The 20,679-nt window shown below is 41.8% G+C and overlaps 1 protein-coding gene across 1 annotated transcript in view; it reads left to right on the top strand.

Annotated features, from left to right (window-relative positions):
• Positions 1-20,679, top strand: part of IMPG2 (interphotoreceptor matrix proteoglycan 2) — a 64,784-nt gene that overhangs the window by 11,257 nt on the left and 32,848 nt on the right. The window contains exons 3-5 of the mRNA XM_075709178.1: positions 1,470-1,636; positions 13,737-13,768; positions 13,867-13,890. Coding sequence (XP_075565293.1) covers positions 1,470-1,636; positions 13,737-13,768; positions 13,867-13,890 — 223 coding nt within the window. The remainder of the gene's footprint in view (positions 1-1,469; positions 1,637-13,736; positions 13,769-13,866; positions 13,891-20,679) is intronic.

The following is a 20,679-nucleotide window of genomic DNA, read 5'->3' as shown; positions in this document are numbered from 1 at the left end:
TGTTGTTCCCCATGATTGTTAGGAAACCAGTGCACTCTCTCGTGCTCTTTTCTTTTTTTCTTTAATGAAGTAATTAATTACTTCAGTAAAAAAATCAGGGAGGGAAGTAGTATGAGTGTAGAAGATCCACCAGATCTTCACTGTCAGTCTGTGGTGGGTTGACCCTGGCTGGATGCCAGGTGCCCACCAAAGCCACTCTATCACTCCCCTTCTCAACTGGACAGGGGAGAGAAAAAAATAATGAAAAGCTCGTGGGTTGAGATAAGGGCAGGGAGAGCTCATTCACCAATTACTGTCACAGGCAAAACAGACTCAACTTGGGGAAATTAGCTTAATTTATTACCAGTCAAATCAGAGCAGGATAATGAGAAAATAAAATACAAATCTTAAAACACCTTCCCCACCACCACCCCTCCCTTTTTCCCAGGCTCATCTTCACTCCTGATTTTCTCTACCTTCTCCCCCTGAGCAGTACAGGGGGACGGGGAATGGGGGTTGTGGTCAGTTCATCACACGTGGTCTCCGCTGCTCCTTCCTCCTCAGGGGAGGACTCCTCACACTCTTCCCCTGCTCCAGCGTGGGGTCCCTCCCACGGGAGACAGTCCTCCATGAACTTCTCCAACGTGGGTCCTTCCCATGGGCTGCAGTTCTTCACGAACTGCTCCAGCGTGGGTCCCTCCCACAGGGTGCAGTCCTTCAGGAGCAGACTGCTCCAGCGTGGGTCCCCCACGGGGTCACAAGTGCTGCCAGCAAACCTGCTCCAGCCTGGGCTCCTCTCTCTCCACGGGGCCACAGGTCCTGCCAGGAGCCTGCTCCAGCGCAGGCTTCCCACGGGGTCACAGTCTGCTTTGGGCACATCCCCCTGCTCCGGCGTGGGGCCCTCCCCGGGCTGCAGGTGGATATCTGCTCCCCCGTGGGCCTCCATGGGTGCAGGGGCACAGCTGCCTCACCAGGGGCTGCACCAGGGGCTGCAGGGGAATCTCTGCTCCGGTGCCTGGAGCACCTCCTCCCCCTCCTTCTTCACTGACCTTGGTGTCTGCAGAGTCCTTCCTCTCACATATTCTCACTCCTCTCTCCAGCTGCAATTGTGCAGTTTCCACCCCTACTCCCCTCTTCTTAAATATGTTATCCCAGAGGTGCTACTACTGTCAGTGATGGGCTCAGCCTTGGCCAGCAGTGGGTCCGTCTTGGAGCTGGCTGACATTGACTCTGTTGGATATAGGGGAAGCTTCTGGCATCTTCTCACAGAAGCCACCCTTATAGCTGCCCCACCGCTACTGAAACCTTGCCATGCAAACCCAGTACACAGTCCCTTCAATGCCTTATGTATTTACATGTAGGTGTATAGTCACTATATTCTATACATTAATGTACTGAAAGCATGCAACATTTGGATAATACTATCCTGGCCACCCGTGCTACAGAAACACTCCTGTTGTACTAACACCAGACCTTTCTTGTGCCTTCAGTGTGTCAGGAAACAGTCTGGGAGGTCTTCAAGACATTCTGGGATAGACTGCCAGAGCGTGAAGAATATCATACCTGGATGAGCCTGTGTGAGGAAGGAACGATGAATATCTTTGAAATAGGCACGAACTTCAGTCAGTCTGAGGAGCACCGGACTCTGATTGTGAAGGTGGGTGCAGCACCTGCGTGGTGTTTGCTCATGAGCAAGGGCATAATATCCCACTGCAACATGCAGCTTGGCATATGGCAGCTGGTAACACATGGAGCACTTAAAATGGACAGGTGTGAGCATCCCAGCTCTTGGATCCATAGTTCTGAGATCAGTTCCAAAAACAGTTGTAGCTGATCTGATGGAGGGAAAAGCAATGATGATGAAGAGAATGTTGTCTTCAGTAGGTATGTTCCTGACAAGTAGATGGTGTCTAGACCCCTTTTCTGAAAAGGCAGCATGACATGAGGCAGGCTGTGGCACGTTGCCCTCTGTGGCGTGTAGCAGCCTTCCTGCTCTGACTGCACACGGAGATGCCTTCAGCTCAAATCCACTTCGAAGCAGAAAGTTCTGAGCTGTATTTCTGATGCTACCAAGACACATGGCAAAACTACCTGTTTGATGTTTTATGTTGCTGTAGGTTTGTGATGTCTGTGCACTGCTGCCTGACTGAAATGAGTGTGGCTATAAATATAAAGATCTTTAGTGTCCTGTGAAGGCAGTTGTTAACGTTGTCACCATGCGGAGTTGCAGAGGTTAAAATCAGAGTATGAGTGTAAAAAGGTTTAATAAAAAATTGCTGAATATCTTGGTATATTCTCTGTTACTTTAGTTGAAGCAAGCTTAGTATGGATTTTTCCATTCTGCTTTTTTATGGACTCCTATGCTAGGAATGTGCACTAGGGAATGTGAGTATGAAAACTGTGGTGGGTAATGGAGAGAGGGTTTTTTTTTGAGCCTGCATGTTAGTCTTCACAGGTAGATGCTAGCCAACGTTTGCTTCTATGATGTCTGATGGTACTGTTGTTCTTAGAATACTTCGCAAAAAGATGGAGTCAGGTAAAATTAATGTGAAATTTTTATGTGCACAGTGAACGTATCATTGCTTTATACAAGATTTTGGTAGTGAGATGATCTATAGTGGGAGCTTATTGAAAGAAATGAGGATGATTCTTAGAAGCAGGATGGTGCATCAGACTTCCCACTGCTGCTTTACCTTTTTGGGTATGACCCTTCAGCATTACAGTGAAGTCAGATAAAGCGCTCTGTTTGATTTATTCAGATGGTTTATGTGTAATTTAGGTTTCCTTTCTCCTGTAAATGGATATATTCCCTTCAGTATTGCAATATTCTGGAAAAGGACTGTTTATCCTTCTATTTGCTTTCAGCGTAGTTGATAAAAGGTGGCAGTTGTTGGGGTGATTTGATGGGAGACTAGTCTGTGTTAAGGGGGATTGAATGCTGTCACCACTGTGCTCCACATAGAATGTCATGAATCTATCAGGTAACTTTTTTGAAATAAAAGCCTGAATTCAATTTAAATTTGAACCAAAGACTGAAGGCAAGAGCACTCTATCCTATCCCCCAGTCAGCCAGCTTCAGAAGGCCTGATGGTGTATTTTTGAATACGTAGGTCAGAGCATGGATTTAATTGCTAACTCTAGTACTGACTCACTCTTATAAGCGCTCATGCACAAAATGCTTGTCAGAGTGCGAAACCTCTTTAAAGCAGCTCTGAGCACGTTAAGTCCAAACAGATGCAGCAGTTACGACTCTGCTTTTAAGAACGTCCTTTCTCCTGCTAGTTGCTTGCTCCAGTCTAATGTGGTGGTAAGAGCTGGGACTCAGCCTATGGGACTGAGAGCACTTTCTAAAGCACTGTCCCCTACCCTCTTGTTCCTTCCACTTTCACCAGCTTAGTTGACCAAGTTGCATGGCTAAGCCTTTCCCTTACTTCTGGGATTTTTTTTCCTCTCGTTACAGCGTGTTCATTCATTTGTTCGTGGTCAGCTGTTACCATATATATTTTTTTCATTGCTTAGGTTTGATCTGTGAAGTGCCGAGCACTTCTCACCAAAGGGCTGCCATCATTTCACAGCATGCACAGTACTCTGTAGCATCCATGCATGATACATGTGAGTAGTCCACACTCTCAATTGCTTAAAAGGAAGACTCACTTCTGCCTGGCACTGTAGAAAAGCAGAGTATGTGGTTGGCAGTAGTTCTTTGGCCATTACTTGCTTTATGTTTGGCGGTAGTTCGTCTGGCCATTACATGCCTCATTAAATACAACTTGTTTCTAATCTTCCTCTGCTCTCCAGTGTCTGTGAATCATCTGTGGTTAATTTCAAGTTTAGTTTAGAGCCTGCAGCAGATCAAAATACTTCTGCTTTTCTTTTGGTATATATTGGCTGTACTGCCATAGCATAGATCTGCCACCTCTTTTGTATTGTGCATGTTGGCAGTTTCTGGCAGTCTTATTCTAGAGCGTCTTTATTATTTTGGTAGATGGCAACATGAAATTAAATTTTTAGAAGTGCTGCATGCCATGAATTTCCACACAGACACACCCACACCTACACACCCACCCCCCTTCAGGAGGAGTTCAGCATATCTGAAAATCAGGCAAAATAAGTCTGTGGGGGTTTGTTCTCGATAAACAATAATTCAGCAAAATGATTGCTTTCATGCTATTTTTGTTGTGGTGTGGGGTTTCTGTGAGCAGTGTAATTAAATAACACTTTATTAGCATTCCTTCCTGGTTTTATTTCTTACCCTTTCCTCTAATCCCCGGTAATCAGTCACACACCTACAGATGTTGTAATGTCTGCTCCAGCACAGTTTGGTTCATGTAAAGGAAAATTCTATTTCTCTTGCTTTCAACACATTTCTTACTGGATATCAGCTGGAGCTTAGACCACCTGTGGTTCCAGCTCTCATACTTTTTCCTTCAGGAAAAATGTTGTCCAGTCTCTAATAGTCTGTCAAAAAGGCTTGACTAATTTGGTGGAGGTGAAGGCATACGTAGCTGGAATTTGCTCTTTTGCCGTCAGATGGCTTCTACTGGTAGGGGAGGTGTGCCCCAGAAGATAATGCTTTTTTGCTGCTCTGTAATAAGCAAGCTATGTGCCATATGTTGTCTTGGAGAATTGAGGCCTGCCTCTGTGTGATTGCCTATACATATGTGTATACATATTCATGTTATACAGTAATATATAATAAAAATACTATGTTTTCATCAGATTTTTAAAGCAAATCACCTGCCAGATTTTCAGAAGCAGATGAACAGATCTATGCCAACCATAAAAAATTATTTTAAATACTCTTTTTTTCCCCCAAAAAAATTCTTTCATTTTACTTTCTGTGTGATCATGATAAATGAAAGTACTTTACATAGGATGAATAGTAGCCTAACTAATTTCTTTCGATATTAAGTAGATTTACAAAGTGCGGGTTTATGTTATCCCTCCATTTCTTTTCAAATCTTGGCAGAAATGGAAAAGGAGAAAGTAATTCTAATCCAAAGGGAAGTTCTGCTTGCAGTTGATTTCTTCATACAAACCTGCCTTCATATAAAATAATTCTGCTTGTGTTCCTTACTGTGTAGCTGTATTTCAGGGGATGTATAACTTTGTATTATGTAGAATGTTCTCATTCATCCCATTCACATGGTTGTTCTACACTTTGGGACATGTGTATCTGGAATTCTGACATTGCCAAAACTTGCCCCCACTCTGCCTTGTGACCATGGCTGTGTTCACACTTTTGCTAGATAATTTTTGAAAAATCCAAGAGAGGAGAAACACAAGCAAAAGTAACCATTGATTTCCCAGGAGGCTTGTACTCCTTGCTACAAGACTGAAGCACTGCCGCCAAACCAGCACAATCTGTGCTGTTCATAGGAGCATTTACAGCTGGCATATGAGATTCTTTGTAAGATGCCCACATAGCTGCTGGGCACATTTTTTTACTTCATAAATTACTGAAATAATGCAGCAGTTCTGGAGTAGCTGGTTGAACTGTTTTGACACCTGCTTTTCTGTTTTTTCTGTCTTTTAGAGAGGACTTTTTTTTTTTTTCCTCTGTGTTCTGGGGATTCTACAAGGAGGGTTTTTTAAGCTACAAAAAAAAAATGGCTTCCCTGACTATTTCCTTCTACAATTTTTCTTTAATTGTGCAGCTTGTCGTATGAAATGAAACCAGAGGTTTGAATTTTCAAGTGCAGCCTATTCTTACAGTAAATAAGATTAAAGGAGAGTCAGTTGCCGGTGCTTCCCTTCTTTCTTCCTTTAACTGCTGGGACCTGCTTACCAGGCGTGCAGTCAGGAGGTAGTTTGGGTATGTGATGAGCTCCCAAGCTAGACTACCAGTGCCCTGTCCTCACATTCAAGAGCTTCAGTAGAGCAATACAAACTTCTGCTTCCTCTGTGACCTGTTAGAGCTGAGCAAAGTTTTTGGGGACAAAGTTTGCATTTTTCTCTTCTGTTTGTAATATTTCTAGACAATGGACTTACTGCAGATTGAGAACCAAATACTGTAACAGTCAAAAGAACTTTTTTTGTAGTTGGTTGTCTACTGTCCTTAGCATGCTGAGAGATCTCTTAAGGTTCCTGCCCAGTTTCTGGAGCTTCATACAACTTCCATAGAGGCATCTGCTGCTGACAGTGATTAGGAAGAAGAAATCAAACTAGGTGGACTAAAGCCTCAACTCATGTGTCAGGTTCCCCCCCCCCCCCCCCCCCCCCCCTTTTTTAATCCTTTTAGTTTCAACAACACAAAGCTCTGCTACTGTTTCAGCCAGAATGAAATGGAAAAGGTGTACCACACCAAACAGATGCTCTTCCAAGGTTTATTTGTTGAGGAGATGTGGAAAGTTCAGAAAATTGGTGGCTTTGTGGTGCCTAAACAAAATTTTGCACACCTTGAGGCTCACCGATCTGTAGCATATACAGACCAATTAATACAAGAAGTTGCAAGCAACATTTTGTACAAACTGCATCAAAAGATGCTGCACTGAATGTTGAAGTGTGAAAGAACAAAGTTAAAAGAACTGAAGGTTTGAAAAAAGTGGACTGGTAGTAAGAGCAAAGATACTTTCAAGAGGTTTAAAAAAGTAGATGTGAATTCAAGCACATCCTTGTATAGTTTGCGGTTCTTTAAAATCAAAACCAAAACCACAGTGTGCAGCATACACTGTAAAAACTCAGCTTCTGTTGAAAGGTACTGGTGAGTACCTTTTACTTTGTGGATACCTTGATTGCTGATATTTTTTATGGAGCCTCAGATGATTTCACATTGACTAGTAGTATATATGCTTATATATCAAGAAACAATGTCAGGTCTTGCTATGAATATAATTCATAAATGTACTGTGATTAGAAAAGTAGGGGAAAAAAAAACCCAATTCTTTTCTAGTGAATAAAAACCAGTTTTTACCAAGTCACACTTATAAATTTTTTTACTTTCCTTTTTTTCCATTAGCCTCATGTTATATCACAGAAAACAAGGGAATGAGACACACGTGCATGTCCAGCATAAGACTTTTGCTATTGTTGTAATACAAACTGTATTATAACGTTTAGCTATAGCATATGCTGACATTTTGAAGGTGGCCTTTGGCTGTGGGGAAAAAAAAAGTATTGGAGACTTTCTTGGGTAATTATTTTGAGTGGTCTTACAGCCTCTTGTTTAATACTCTTTTGATTGCCAGTGTGCTCTGAACCTGACCCATGCTGATGTGTCTATCAAACAGAATAACAAGAATAACAACAGCAAAACAAGTGGGTAGACTGCTGTGTGTATTGGCCCAGAGGAAGAAAAAAGTGACAATTGGAATTTAGAATACATCCGGTATTGCTGTGTAGCTGTCAAGTTACTGCTGGCATGTGAGATTCTCCTAACTCCATGATTCCCCAGCCTTTGGGCATTTATTATTTGTGGCAGTCTCAGAGTCCTTATTCCCAAGAGAGAGAAAAGACCTAAGCAAATAGGGGAAACGTAGATAAAGGTGAAGTAGTAACTTCCTGGAGCAAGAGATGCAAGTCAGGGCCATGCCAGCTGCTTAACCCTGGTTTCTGTCTGCATAGAGCTTCTTCCCATGTGGTGACAAAGCAGTCCCTGCCAGGAACTAGTTTCTGAGTTGTTAGTGTGGTGGATACCTTGAAATAGGTCTAATAATATTCCTTGGTGGGTGGAGAGGACCTAAAATACTGATGGTCATACTTCATCTGTTTAATTGCCACACATCCGGTTAAGTCATGGTGAGCTGAGCTAATTGTTGTGACCTTTCTGTTCATCAAGGCACTTAAAGCCTTGATGCTTTAGCTTGCTTAAAGCAAGCAAAGAGGCCCACCAACTTGCATGATTTTTGTCATTGTTCTCTTTGGTCAGTTAATTTGGGGACATTTTTTAATTCATCAAAATCCTGAAAATTGGCGTTTTACTGTTCCTGGAGAATTCAGGAAACTTGTCTTTTACCAAGAGTATGGAATAGACCCTCACCTTTCCAATACAAGTAGAATCTCCTTCCCAGATCCATAGCAAAATGCAGCTTCAAGCACGATACTGTCGTGCTCCCATCGTAAAGTTCTGTCTACATCCTGCATTTCCGGTGTGGGCATGTAAGGGCAAATCCATCCTTTATGCCAGATTAAGTGTCCCAGTTTCTATTTCTCCAAACTTCAATCATATTTCAGAAAATAAATTTTTAATGAGTTGCTGTTCCTTGTAGATCGGATGACAATCTACAACAACAAGAGCTGTTGAGGAAAGCCGTCATGACAAATGAAGAATTAAGGGAGCTCATGTAACTGAAGTCATCGTGCAGATACTCAGCTATACCTGCTGAGGGCTCATATACAGCCCCATGTGTATAACAAAGCATATCTGAACAGTGTTGGGCAAATGAGACACGTGACAACATAGATTAGGTCATGAATCCCTTCCAAAGGAAGCAGGGGCGTGCAGTTTTTGGATGCTGGTGAGAGGATTTGTGCTGTGTGCACTTTTTGGTGGGGCTGAGATCCAAGAGTTAAGCTGAGAGCCATGGAAAGGAGTTTGTAGTACAGCTTTGTATGAGAACCAAAAGGCAGACAGTTTCCCCAGGAACCCCCAAAACAGTGACAGGAGGTGCTTGCCTACCAACAGTCAACTCAGAAAGCTCCTGGGCCAAGAAACAAAACCTGCAATTGTGTTGACTCAGAAGTACATTTGTTTAGTATTGACTTTTAAGCCCATCAGCAGCTCTATCTGTTTCAGTGTGTTTGGAGCACAGACTAACTGCTCAGTGAGGGAGACTTGGATGAAAGGGGCAGATGCCAACCCTGCCTTAGGATGCCTTAATGGGTAGCAAAACAAAACACCTTCCTTGCATGCTGAAATGGGCACTTAGCAATGTGAAATACATTATTTTTCCTGAACTCTAAGCTGTGTTCAAAGGCGAGACATAGCACCCCAATGACATGAGTCATTTGTAAACACTTACTCCCAGTGCTGTGGTTTCTGATCACCTCATGCAGTAGATGATTTTGTCTTCCTAAGGTTCCTCTGAGGCAGGAAGACCTCTTCTGCTGTTTCTCCTTTTCCTGTTCTGTGATCTTCCTTGCTGACTGTTGTCTTTCTCTGTTTAATCAAATGTCCTAATCACAGTTTCCAGTATCTTTTTGATTGCTGACTTAGATACCTTAACATTTTTTCTTTGCATAGAACATCTCCAGTTTTTTCTAAATCTGGAAAAAAGCAGATTTCATCTGCTCTTTCACACCTTCCACCCCCCTTAGAGATGCAAAAGAAATTTCTTCTGTTGCCCTCCTTTGAACCATTATGACAGATTTCCTTCACCCCCCCTTTGTTATCCCCACACTTACTGTTCTCCTATTGACTTTGGCTCTTCTTTTTTGCATTGCAAGTTTTAGCCTCCTCTAACTTAAAAAGAAAAAAGCCCAAACTTTCACCACATGTATGCAAATAGATTAATTAGCTCCAGTTGCTTCTCCAAATCTTGCCTCATCTCCCGTTCATCTCTTAAACTCTTTCTGTGTTAATTCTCTCTCTGGCCACTCTCCTCCATTTCCAGCCTAAATCTTCCTTTTCAGTCTTTTTGACACCTGGCACAGCACAGAAACTGTCAGCCATGAAGCCTGTGCTCATCTCTTTCTAGGCAGAGCTCAGGACCGATACTTCATCCTCACCATCCTTGTCTGATCAGCTCCTTTACTTTGCAAATCTGTCGTTCTTCCTTGTTTTCACTGATTTGTACCTAATTTCTAGATAGCACTGCCTAACACACAAGGAAGAATCACTTCTGTGTTGAGAGTTCACCTCTGCTGTGGAGCTGATTCCTCCTGGACAGACCGGACCGGACCCTTAGCTTGTTTCTGATGCCTTACCGTGGATCTCCAGCCTTCATTTCAAGTTGAATATGGCTAAAACAATTTCTACTCCACTAAACTTTTCCTGCTATCTCTTCTCTTGCTCACAGTAGACCATATTTTCACCTTATCTGTCAGTGCTGTGCCTCAGAGCACTGCTCTCCATCCTGGCCTTTCCTTCCAGCTTCAGTTCTGGACGTTGTCTGTTTCCTTGAATTTCCCCCAGTGCTTTGGCCTTGCCTCCATGGCAGCGTGGTTCTGCCATGCACTGTGGTGGGGAATCGGGACAGGCAGAGACACAACTGTTTCTTGGTGTGACTTTCCTGTTGAAAATGGTACAGGTAGGTTAAATCAAACATGCTTGGTACAATCCTACACAGATGGGATTAAACTAATATGAGATTATTTAAGATCTCCTTGACATTTCCTCCACCTTTTTCTCCTGCCTGGAATTATCTCCAACATATTTTGTCTTCTGTGCATAATAATAGTCTCTTAGGATCAGACAAGAGTATCCTATATAATTGCTTTTCCTGCAAGTTCACGAGTTGGCAGAAGCTCATCCATCCAGTCGGTACTGTATATGATTTGTGGTATTGTGGTAGCCTGTATTTAATGCTATGGACTTTTATTAATTTGTGATAATTTTGCATTATATGAAACTGATTTGTTGAGAAAAGGAAGCGCTAGTGCAACTGACAGAAAATTCAGCTCCCAGCTTTAGAAGAATTAGTATAATAATGTTATGAAGGTCTCGCTTCAAGAGAACTAATTTTATACAAAGCTCTGCTAGAGGTAGCTTCACTGAGTAAAAGCAATCCCCTTGAGCTTTGGTGTGGCTGCTGCTGCAGCTGTGTAGAACTATTTATAGATCATGTCAAGTATTCAAAGGGTAAAGATGTTAATTAATCCTTGCAGATCCTTGTGCGGTAGGTATGTTTATAACTCCATCTTGTTAATGAAGGAACTGAGCCAGGGAGGTGAGGTGATTTGGCAAAGGCTATTCTGTACTAATTGAGAAACCAAGACAATACTAGAACTCCAGAGCCCTTTGCTTCTAATGAGGGGGAAAAGGTGCCTGTTTGCCATGAAATTCAAATATGTCAGTGCTTGCCCCCACCCCAGACTGGAATGCAAATTAGACATTTAAGAGAGAGGAAGGCAATCACACTACAAACTGTTGCAGACCATGCCAGCTTAGCAATAGGGGGATGCTTCATTTTCACATCCTCAGCTGAAAAAAAGAACATTTAACATTATAAAAAACAAGTCTTACATTTCAGTCTGTAGGACTGATCCAAAATTTGTGAATCTGTTTTTCAGCCCTCTGTAGACTGTAAGAAACTGAAGACTGGGTACTGAGATCATACTTTCCTGTTGAATTTACTGTAAAACCTTTTACCTGTGACATAAAGCTGCAAGATGATAATAATCTCTGTGCAAGCTTTGCATTGCTGTATGGGTTTTAATGGTTGACTGATAGTTCTTTTGTCAACTCATTTGTAATTTACAGTTCATGCATTTTTTTGTTGTTGTTTGCAATAGCTTCACAGCATTATATAGCAACCAACTGTAAGGGTGACAATCTTTACCATTATTTCTCAAAGCTGCTGTTGAATCCCTGCTGTTGTCTGAGAAAGAATGGTGAAAAGTCAGGTCATTTAAACAGTCATTTAAAGCATGTAATCCTTTAAAGTTATTTTATTTCACAAAAGATATGATTTGCAATGAAGAGAGAATATTCTGTCCTGAAATATGTGAATTAAGGAATAATCCAGCTACCCTATACAGAAGGCTGTCATTCAGAGCCAATCATGCAGTCTTAGGCTTGGCTAGTTTACTACAAAATTGGATGAGAACTTAATAATTTGATGCCTTTTTTTTTTTAAATGTAGCTGTGTCATGTTTGTTGTTCCAGGCCTTGGCCATTAAAATAATAATTTAGCATTTCAGGTTTGGTTCTTGTAAGTTCTTCTTACAATTTATTGAACAGAAGACTTCGAAATAACAAGACATATGGGTTAATTCTTGGGACCCAGGTTTGGGAAAGCTGGGTGCCACAAGCTCCTCAGGCTGCCCTGCAACAGAGCTTTGGCCGAGGCACCCATCACTGGGGTGTCTCTGTTGCCTTGCTCTATGAAATGATCAGGACTATACTGACCTCTGCTGTCAATGGCCTTTGCGGACTAGTGAGTAAAGCTGCTCTGTATGGACTACCAGGTGGTATTAAAAATAGGGGAGGGGGGGGCCTAATAACCAGGTTTGGTTTTAATAGCACCTACAAACTGCCTTGACTGACTGAATATGGAAGAAAGTCCATAAAAGGGTTACTACTTATATATAACTTTCCAAAAGCTTGTAGTGAGGGAATCAGTCTCTCTGTTCCTTGCAGATCCCAGCGCACTAAAGCTGGGTACAAGCACTGTATGGAGCAGTATAATGACCTCTTAAAAAAAACCCCCAAAACCAAAAAAAACCAAAGTCCAGTACAGTTTTATTGGCCCTATGTTAGACTTTTCACTGTTAAACTACCTAGTCTTGCTAGTTTCTTTGTTTGTCACTTAAAACTGATCTCGCTGTGTCTTAGTTTTTCATACTAAAGTGTCTCCACATACTTCATTTAATGGACTTGTACAATAACGGTTGGCCAAAGGACATGCTGAAAAGCAAACTGACTGAAATTAGTATTTTGGCAAGCCCTCCTCAGGCTGATATCCAGGTTGCCTGCCGTTCTAGCTGTGATCGCACTTACTGTCCACAGATGTCCTGGAAAGAAAAGAAAGGTAGTCACTGGGGTGGCTCCGAATCAATAAAAACTGAACTTCTAGACTTCTTTAGAAACACAGGTGAAGAGAATGAGCAGGCTAACCTGTTCAAAAAGTCTCTTTTGCCTTTTCACTCCTCTTCTGTTCACCAGGACAGCTTAGAGCGTCAGTCCTTAGGTCACTAAATACATATGGGTGTTTTGCAGAGAAGTCTTCAAAGTGGAAATACTGTGTGTTATATTTATTGTAATTTAACTTCAAAGTAGATATTTGAGTTGATCCACTTTGGGTTGAGTTTTTACTGAAAAATGTACCTGCATTGATTATGTAAAGAAAGCCAGCCCAATAAACAAACAGCCGACCAGTCCCCACCAGAGAGAAACAGAAAATTTGTGGCTGGACAATAATTTTCTCTAAGTGTTTTGTATTCTGTTTACATTGGTACAGCAGCAGGATACAGTGTTATTCCTCGACAGCTATCATGCTGCAAACTGCTCAGGATTTCCTCCACTTCTTGTGGGGTTCCCCACAGAAACTCCTGTGACTCCCCTCTAGAACCAATGTCACTAACACCAGGAGAATTTTGATGAAAAATTGTGAACTGTGTAGCCCTGCCTTAGTCTTTATACACCAATAAATGAAAAAATGTCATCCCTGTCACTTGTATAACCCTAAACAAGGTCATCAGACTAATCCTACTACGTTATTTGTAAGCTGCACCTGTACTTTCAAAAAGATGGTTTTAAATCTGTCGACAAGTAGCAGAAGTAACAGTGTATTTCTTAAGACCACTTGCTTAAAGGGATCTTATTACTAGCCTCCTCTAAGGTGAGAGACCATTGTTCCTGCATAACAGGAGCATTTTCCTGCAGGAAAATGAAGAGATGCAGGGCATCTTCTGACAAACCTAGTGCTCTTTACAGTGTGTCTGTTGTTGAGTTTCAGTTGTATTTTGGAAACATAGGATACATTTTCTTTTCAGTGGGGACTTTGTTAATAAATTTTGAACTTAAAAAATTAACATAGAACAAAGAAAAAATAATTATTTTGGCACAGGGGAGGAGACAAAGTGGTATAAACGGCATTTCAGTTCCTTTCACCTTATGATGCTCAAATATACTTTGGGTTTGTTTGTTTGTTTTCCAGAAACTGTCCTATACAAAGGAAGCAATGGGCAGGTGAGTATCTGTGTGTGCCTTGCATTTTATTCTGCCTGGAGATAAAAACAGGGCTGAGTTGTGACATTTTGTAACCTTTTCTCTCTTTTTCTTGTCAGCTCCTGCACTGATTGGTCATGTGGGTAAGTCATTTTCCCTTTTTAAAGCCTTGCTATCCATCCTTTCCCCAGTTCTTGCTGCTGCTGGAGTTGATTTGTGTACTGAAGATGAACAAAATTCACCTTTGTGCTAAAGGGCATATAGAAAAGCGTGGTGGAGAAATCCTGTGGTTCTCCCATGCGAACCTCTTGCAGGCTGTCCTAGCATGCTTGACATGCTCAAAATATCTCAGCCAGTCTGGGGCTTGTACTTTTGCTTAAGTATGTCATCACCTTGTTGGCCATCGGGCACAGATGCAGGCTATTTACCTGAAGAGGTTTAGTGGGGGAAATCTATTTTGGGAAAGAGATGTGTCCACAGTTACTTGTGTTAGTGTTCCGGTTATCCTGCAAACCTTCCCAAAGGCTTTAAGGTAGTCCTGGTTGTCATTACAAAGAGCAAAAAAGTGGAATGTTTTTGAAATGCTTTTTAAAAAGCTTTTGAGAGATGTGCTCTAAAAACAGCTACAAGGGAACTGGCTGCTTGGGCTCCTCACACTTTTAACAAGGCAATAAAAATGAAAACTAGTTTGAAATGTGGCTTCTTTTTACCAAAGCAAACTTAAACTTGACCTGTTATTTTCATGTATTTTTTGAACTGAAAGGAAAACCAGTTCAAATTATTATTACTCCATTCCTACTCAAACTTAGTCTAAGCTGTTATTTTTAGAGCAATTAAAACCCAAACAACCTAGTGCTGAACTCATCTGAAAAATTGACGGGTTCAATTCTCTGCTTTACTGGCCATAAAAGCTAAGATAAGTATGAGTAATTAATTTACTGGGAAGAGTAATCACTTAACAGACTTTAAAAAAAGAAAAGAACAACTTCCCAAATTAGGTATCCTCATAATGATTTCATAAGCACAACATTATATATTAAAATTAATAATGTGAGACGATAAGGGCAAAAGTGATTCCTAAGAGATTGGTTTCTCTCTGTCCTGTTGAGCTGAGCACTCTCTGAAGCCTCTGGGTCAACTGGGTAGCATACATCTGTTCAGAACTTTCTCTGTTGAGAATGCAACATTGATCAAACTTCTATATGCTTTTCTTTTCAAAGAGAAAAGAAATTTAAAAAAAAAAAAAAGTCTTGTCCTTGTAAACTTTGTGGGTCCAATTCTTTCTCATTAGCACCAATCATTCTCTAGACTGGCTCTTTACATGAATGGAACCACATCTTACTGATTACAAAATGTGAGTTCAGAGATACAGTTATCTCAGTTCGAATGTTTAAGAATCTGAAAAAAATTAATCTTTCTGAAGAAGTCTGAGTTTGAAAACCTACTGTATCCCTCTGTGATCATTCAGGAAATCTAGTAAATGTGGAGATATATGAGAGGAATTAGAGTCAACACTAATCTAGAGTCCCTACATGCACTGGGCTAAACAACCTAACAATGCAAAAGCCCAACATTTGACTGAAAGGTGGATCAGAGTGATTAACATTGTACTTGTACAAAAGCCATCTTATCGACTGCTTTGTGACAGGCATTAAAGGGGCTCCAGTAGACAATTGGCAAGCTTTACGCAACTCAATTCACTGTGGGGCTTTATTGCATCTCTCTCAAAAACACACTGCTTTTATCCCAGTTTGTATTACTTCAGATTGTTCGTAGCTTTAGGATGCGATCTTTGTTACCACCGTCAGTTTAAACTTTGGTTTTACTGTATCTTTTCCTCTAAAAGTTGTTGTTTGTCTTGTGCTTGGATATGATAGTGTTTTATTACATAAAGAGAGTGATACAAGACTGAAGCAGTGAGACAGAAACAGGTAGATTTGCTCTGGATAATGGAGCATCAGGAAGAAATTAATATAATTTATTTTGGCAAAATTAAAAAAAAAACCCCACAACCCTTATTCTAAGAGCATTCTGGGCATCTCTGCACCACAAGGTTTATGAAGTGAAGTTTGCAGGCCAGGGTCATATAAAAACATTGGCTGCCATGGGTAGAAGATGTCTCATCTAACTTCAGGCATCGTCCATCAAGAGGAGTGAGCGAGCCATCTCAGTATTGCCAACAGCCACATTATTATTTCCTGAAAAAATATACTAGACTTCCCAGTACACATCAGAATAAAATGAAGACCTTTTAAAAATGTTCTGTAAGAAATCGGAATAAGGACCTAAACCCGGATCACCCCCGGTCCTTAAGGCACAGTGTGGGAAATCTAGCAACAAGTCCCTCCTGCGCGGAAGGAGAGGTGTGAGCGTGCCTCTGCCATTTCCTAGGCAGTGCTGTAGTCCTCTGCTGACCCACATGTGCAGAGAGAGGCTGGTCCAGTGCAGGGCAATGCAATGATTTGAGCATGGCTGTATTGCCACCTAGCTGTGCCATCTGTGTCAGAATGGGGAATTAACCTGGTCTCAGGTCTCAAGGGATGGCAGGGCTATCCTAAAGCACCAGCTTTAGGTATCTAGCTGAGATGTTCAGGTGAGGCTCCCACATTGCCAGGGAAGGACAGGCTTCTCCAGAGGGTGCCTCGAAGCAGGGCTCTGAGAGAGGTGCTCTGACTTGTCCTCTGGGGACCTGCAGTTTCTCTGACTCCTCTGCAGAAGCAGTCATTTCAGTTTGGAGGCCTAGCACGAGGCATATTTCTCAGTCTGTTTTCCCACTGATACGAACATAGGAATTTTTGTAGTGGGTTCATTTTCTAGAGCATAGCCCAGGCACAAGAAACTAAAAGAGTGTTTTCTTTTTATGAGCTTTGACCAATCTGTTTTTTCTGTGAAACAGCTGGGGGGCCATTTCCTTAATTGAGTCTGATCTGGAACAGAAGAGAGACTCTGGATATCTGTTGGTCATTTTAACTACACTACCTTTCTAGATTAAGGCAAAAAGGTGCTGAAAGCTATAAGCAGCTGTAGAATTGAGCTGTGATTTAAATCATTTAATACATCTCATAATCCTACCTAGATGTCAATACAGTGTCTCTATCTAGCTGGAAAAAGCTCGTTTCAGCTAGTTAAATGCTAGGATATTTTTAATGTAGCCTACAGAAAGGTGGCTTGTATTTGTGTAATTTACTTCCCAGAATAACTCACAATCCAGCATTACTGACAATTGCGTAACAGCAGGATGAAAGTTTGTTCCCATAAGGCTAGCGCATGCATTCACGTAGGTTAAATGCTCAGCTAGCCTGGAAAGGAGGGATTAAACTGAGTACGACTGAGAAGAAAACCTCATAGGGAAAGCAATATATGGGACGTAATCCAGATGTGTATAGGGCAGCCCAGTGGACATTGTGGAGTTTTGCCCCAGTGGGAAGTGTGGGAGAACTACATCAGCTAAAGACTTTTAATAATTGCTTTATATTCAGTAGGTTATTGGGACTTTGCATAAGGAATTTTGCTCTCTTAATTTTGGAGCATGTCTCGTGACAGTAGGATAGGCGTTTTTGTCTAATTCCTGGGGGCGTCAAAAGTCAGATCTTGAGAATCAACTGAAGGCGAAGGAGTAGCACAAAATTGTTGCAATAGAAAAGTATAGCTTTTATGTCAGAGCCTTGCTTGAATGTTGTATGCACAATAACATACTGAAGAAAAGATAAGGAGTATGGGATAGTTGAAAAGGATTAATCATGATGCGCTACTTTTTCACTTCTTCAGAAGTGGCTATTAATGTCAAATGAAATAAATAGAAGCATGTATCCTTTCTGAGTGGTGCTTGGTGATTCTGGACTCACTGAAATTAGTCACAATAAATCATATGCAGACCTCCTTTGTCCTGTCCGTGTTCTCTGCTTTGAAATACGTTGGCAAATTTAGGATCCATATTTCATCATTGGTGGCAGCAATGGCTGATGATGTATCAACTCAGATTTTGTACCGTTTATCTAAATGTGCTTCATGAAAAAAAGTTTGTCTTCCACAATGGGATCATTTCAACAGTTCAGCAGTTCTGCCTGCAGTGAGATAAAAACATACCTGAGCTCCTTTACTGTCTGCATGTGGACTTGGCAATGATATTGCTTGTCTCAGAAATTTTTGAGCATCTGCACAGCTTTACCCCAGGTGAAGAGTTCCACACTGTTCCTTTTCAGTTGCGTATTTTCTTTTGTGCTCCTTACTGCCAGGTAGCAAATTTGTAAGGTTTGTCGTGCTTTAATTAAAACCAAAAGAGGTCAAAAATTCAAGAACTACCTAATGAAAATTAAGATAAATGCAAGTACAATAAAAGGAAAAGAATCTGAATACAAGGCTCAGTCTTGCATTCTGTACTTGGATAAAAATACTTCTGAAATCGCATGCTTACTTAGTTCGACATGTGATTAAAATATTTAAAAAGGACAAAATCAGACCATAAAATTATTTTCCCTTCTTTGTGCAATATGAGCATTAAAATAATAATGTTTAAGAAAAATAAATGCTTGACACAGCAAATTAAACTTTAGGACATTCAAATTGATAAAAAAATCTGCTGGATGTCCAGAGTGTGTGATACAAATCTGAAGATGTTACCTTCTTCAACTACAGAGCTGAGTTTGTGTTAAACCTTGAGAAGCAATGTAGAGAAAAATGTAACTAATACCTATGTTTCATGGGGAGGGTTGTGTGTGTGAAATGGTATCACTGATGCCCCATTTGACAGGTCTAGAGTGGTATTTCTCCTTAGTAACACAGTATGGTTGCACATAAAGAACTTGTTTAGGCTCTGCAGTTGCCTATGAGTCAATGGGACACCCTGTGCTTTCGTGGACTGGAACCTATTGAGTCTTTTCCTGACATGACTGATGTCACACAGAAGTTCTTACCATGGGGTTTGAAAAAGGGGAATACAGGCTGTATTTGTGAGCTGTGTTTGCTGTATTAATACGTTATAGGCTGTCTATCAGCAGTGTGCTTCAGATCAACTTCTGAGGCCCTTATGGGTCTTGTCTTACACCTGCCTGGATCCAGGTCTCTAACAGAGCTGTGTGATCTGAAACTGGTTGTTTCTGCCAAGGAAACACAGTGCAGTGTTGTACGTTCTGCTACTTAGACATCTGCTTGTGCATATTCCTCCCTGCCATTCCATACATATGTGTATGTTTTTATATTTTGCTTACTGCTCAGCCAAGGTGGTCCAGGGCATCACTCATGCAGGTAGGACAATAGAAATTACATTTCATATGTATGTGTCTCAAATTCACAATAAGCTCTTGCTGGAATATAGTCCCTCCACCTGGAGTGGCTTGCTTTTGTAGGTATAGTTAAAAATAAAGCCTGGGCCCTGGATTAATCCTGGGGGAAAAAAAAAAAATCCCCAATATTTTAAATGGTGTGACTGAAGGGGAATTTGAATCTGTGTTTACCTTGAACAGCAGTGTGTTCAGGCAAATCAATATATGCATTGTCATGTGCATTTTGAGTGGCTTCCTTAGATACCTAGTACTATTGCTGCTTTTTTAGGATATTAATAAAGTGGGCATTCGAAAAATTAAAAAGTTAAGGGGAAGTAGAAGGCAAAAAGAAATGGATGCGAAAAGAAAGCAAACCTCACCGTTCTGGTAAAGCAATGAAAAAACAATATTGTGCATAAAGTGAGGTAGGTTACAGCAGAGTTTCCTGAAACAGTATTTTTATCTTCCTGAGAAAAAGTGGTAACTGTTAATTTGACCAAATTCAGTACTTGACTGGTCTTGCTTGGTTAGATTGATCAGGGTTTTACTAGGTGTTATTTAAGCCCTTGACTTTTAATTTTCAGCCAGCTGCGAGCCAGAATTTTGTCAGAAAATTGGTTAGCTCTTGGGGGCTTGTATTTAAAAGCCCCTCGGTACTAGTAAGAATGTATTACCCGGCCTTGCCAAGCCTGTTACTGCTTAAGGTGATGGGTTTGCTATGCTGTAAATGGCAGCGGCCTTATTCTCACCTTGCTTTTCAGCGCTCTGACGGTGGCCCCATGGCCCGCTGTGGCCTGTGGTTGCTGCCCCGTGGCTAGCCCGCTGCCTACGTTGACGTTAATTACCAAAGCACCTTGTTGGATGGAGAGCTGCCGCTCATTTGAGTCAGTGACGGTGCTCCGGGACCTTCGAAAAATTGGAGAATTTTATTTTGAACGTCTATAACCAGTAATCCAATCTAGAAGCGGTACCGTACTCTAGAGAACTAATTTTAGGCTTTTCCATGTGCACACTGCTCCCCTTTTGAAAGTGTGATTGATACCATAGCATTCTCCTTGTTTTTTCTTGCCTACTTTGAGGACTTTTCCTTTAAAAACTCAACCAACTTAGTTAAAATTGATCTGGCAGCACTGGGCGCGGGTGCCCAGGCGCTGGCAGCGGGGGCTGCAGGCGGCCCCTGTGTGGAGTGGCCGGGGCTGCCCTGAGCCGGACACAGCCGGTTCCAGCCGGCTCCAGCCGGCTCCAGCCGGTTCCAGCCGCCCCGCCGCAGGGCATGGCTGAGCCCCGCAGCCGAGCTGCTGGCACCTCAGGGAAAACATATTTAAGAAAGGGCAAAAACGCTGCACAGGGAGAAGAGGAGGGAACAGAAAGAATGAGAAATGGCGGCATAGAGAACACCAAAGCTGAAGGCGGAGGAGGAGGGGCGGGAGGCGCTCCATGGCAGAGCAGGTATTCCCTGCAGCCTGCGGAGGACTCATGCTGGAGCAGGTAGACATTTCCTGAAGGAACTGCTGCCCCCGCAGAGCCCACACCGGGTAGACGAGTCAGGAGTGAAGCTGAGCCTGGGAAAGGGCGGAGGAAAGGTGGTGTTTTAGTGTTTGTTTCTCGCTACTCAAATCTATTTATATGCAATAAATTAATTTAATTTTCCCCAAGGTGAGTCTGTTTTGC

The sequence above is a fragment of the Pelecanus crispus genome, chromosome 1 (assembly GCF_030463565.1).
Source record: "Pelecanus crispus isolate bPelCri1 chromosome 1, bPelCri1.pri, whole genome shotgun sequence".
NCBI lineage: Eukaryota > Metazoa > Chordata > Aves > Pelecaniformes > Pelecanidae > Pelecanus > Pelecanus crispus.
The sequence above is the reverse complement of the archived record's forward strand: the minus strand, read 5'-3'. Positions and strand labels throughout refer to the sequence as shown.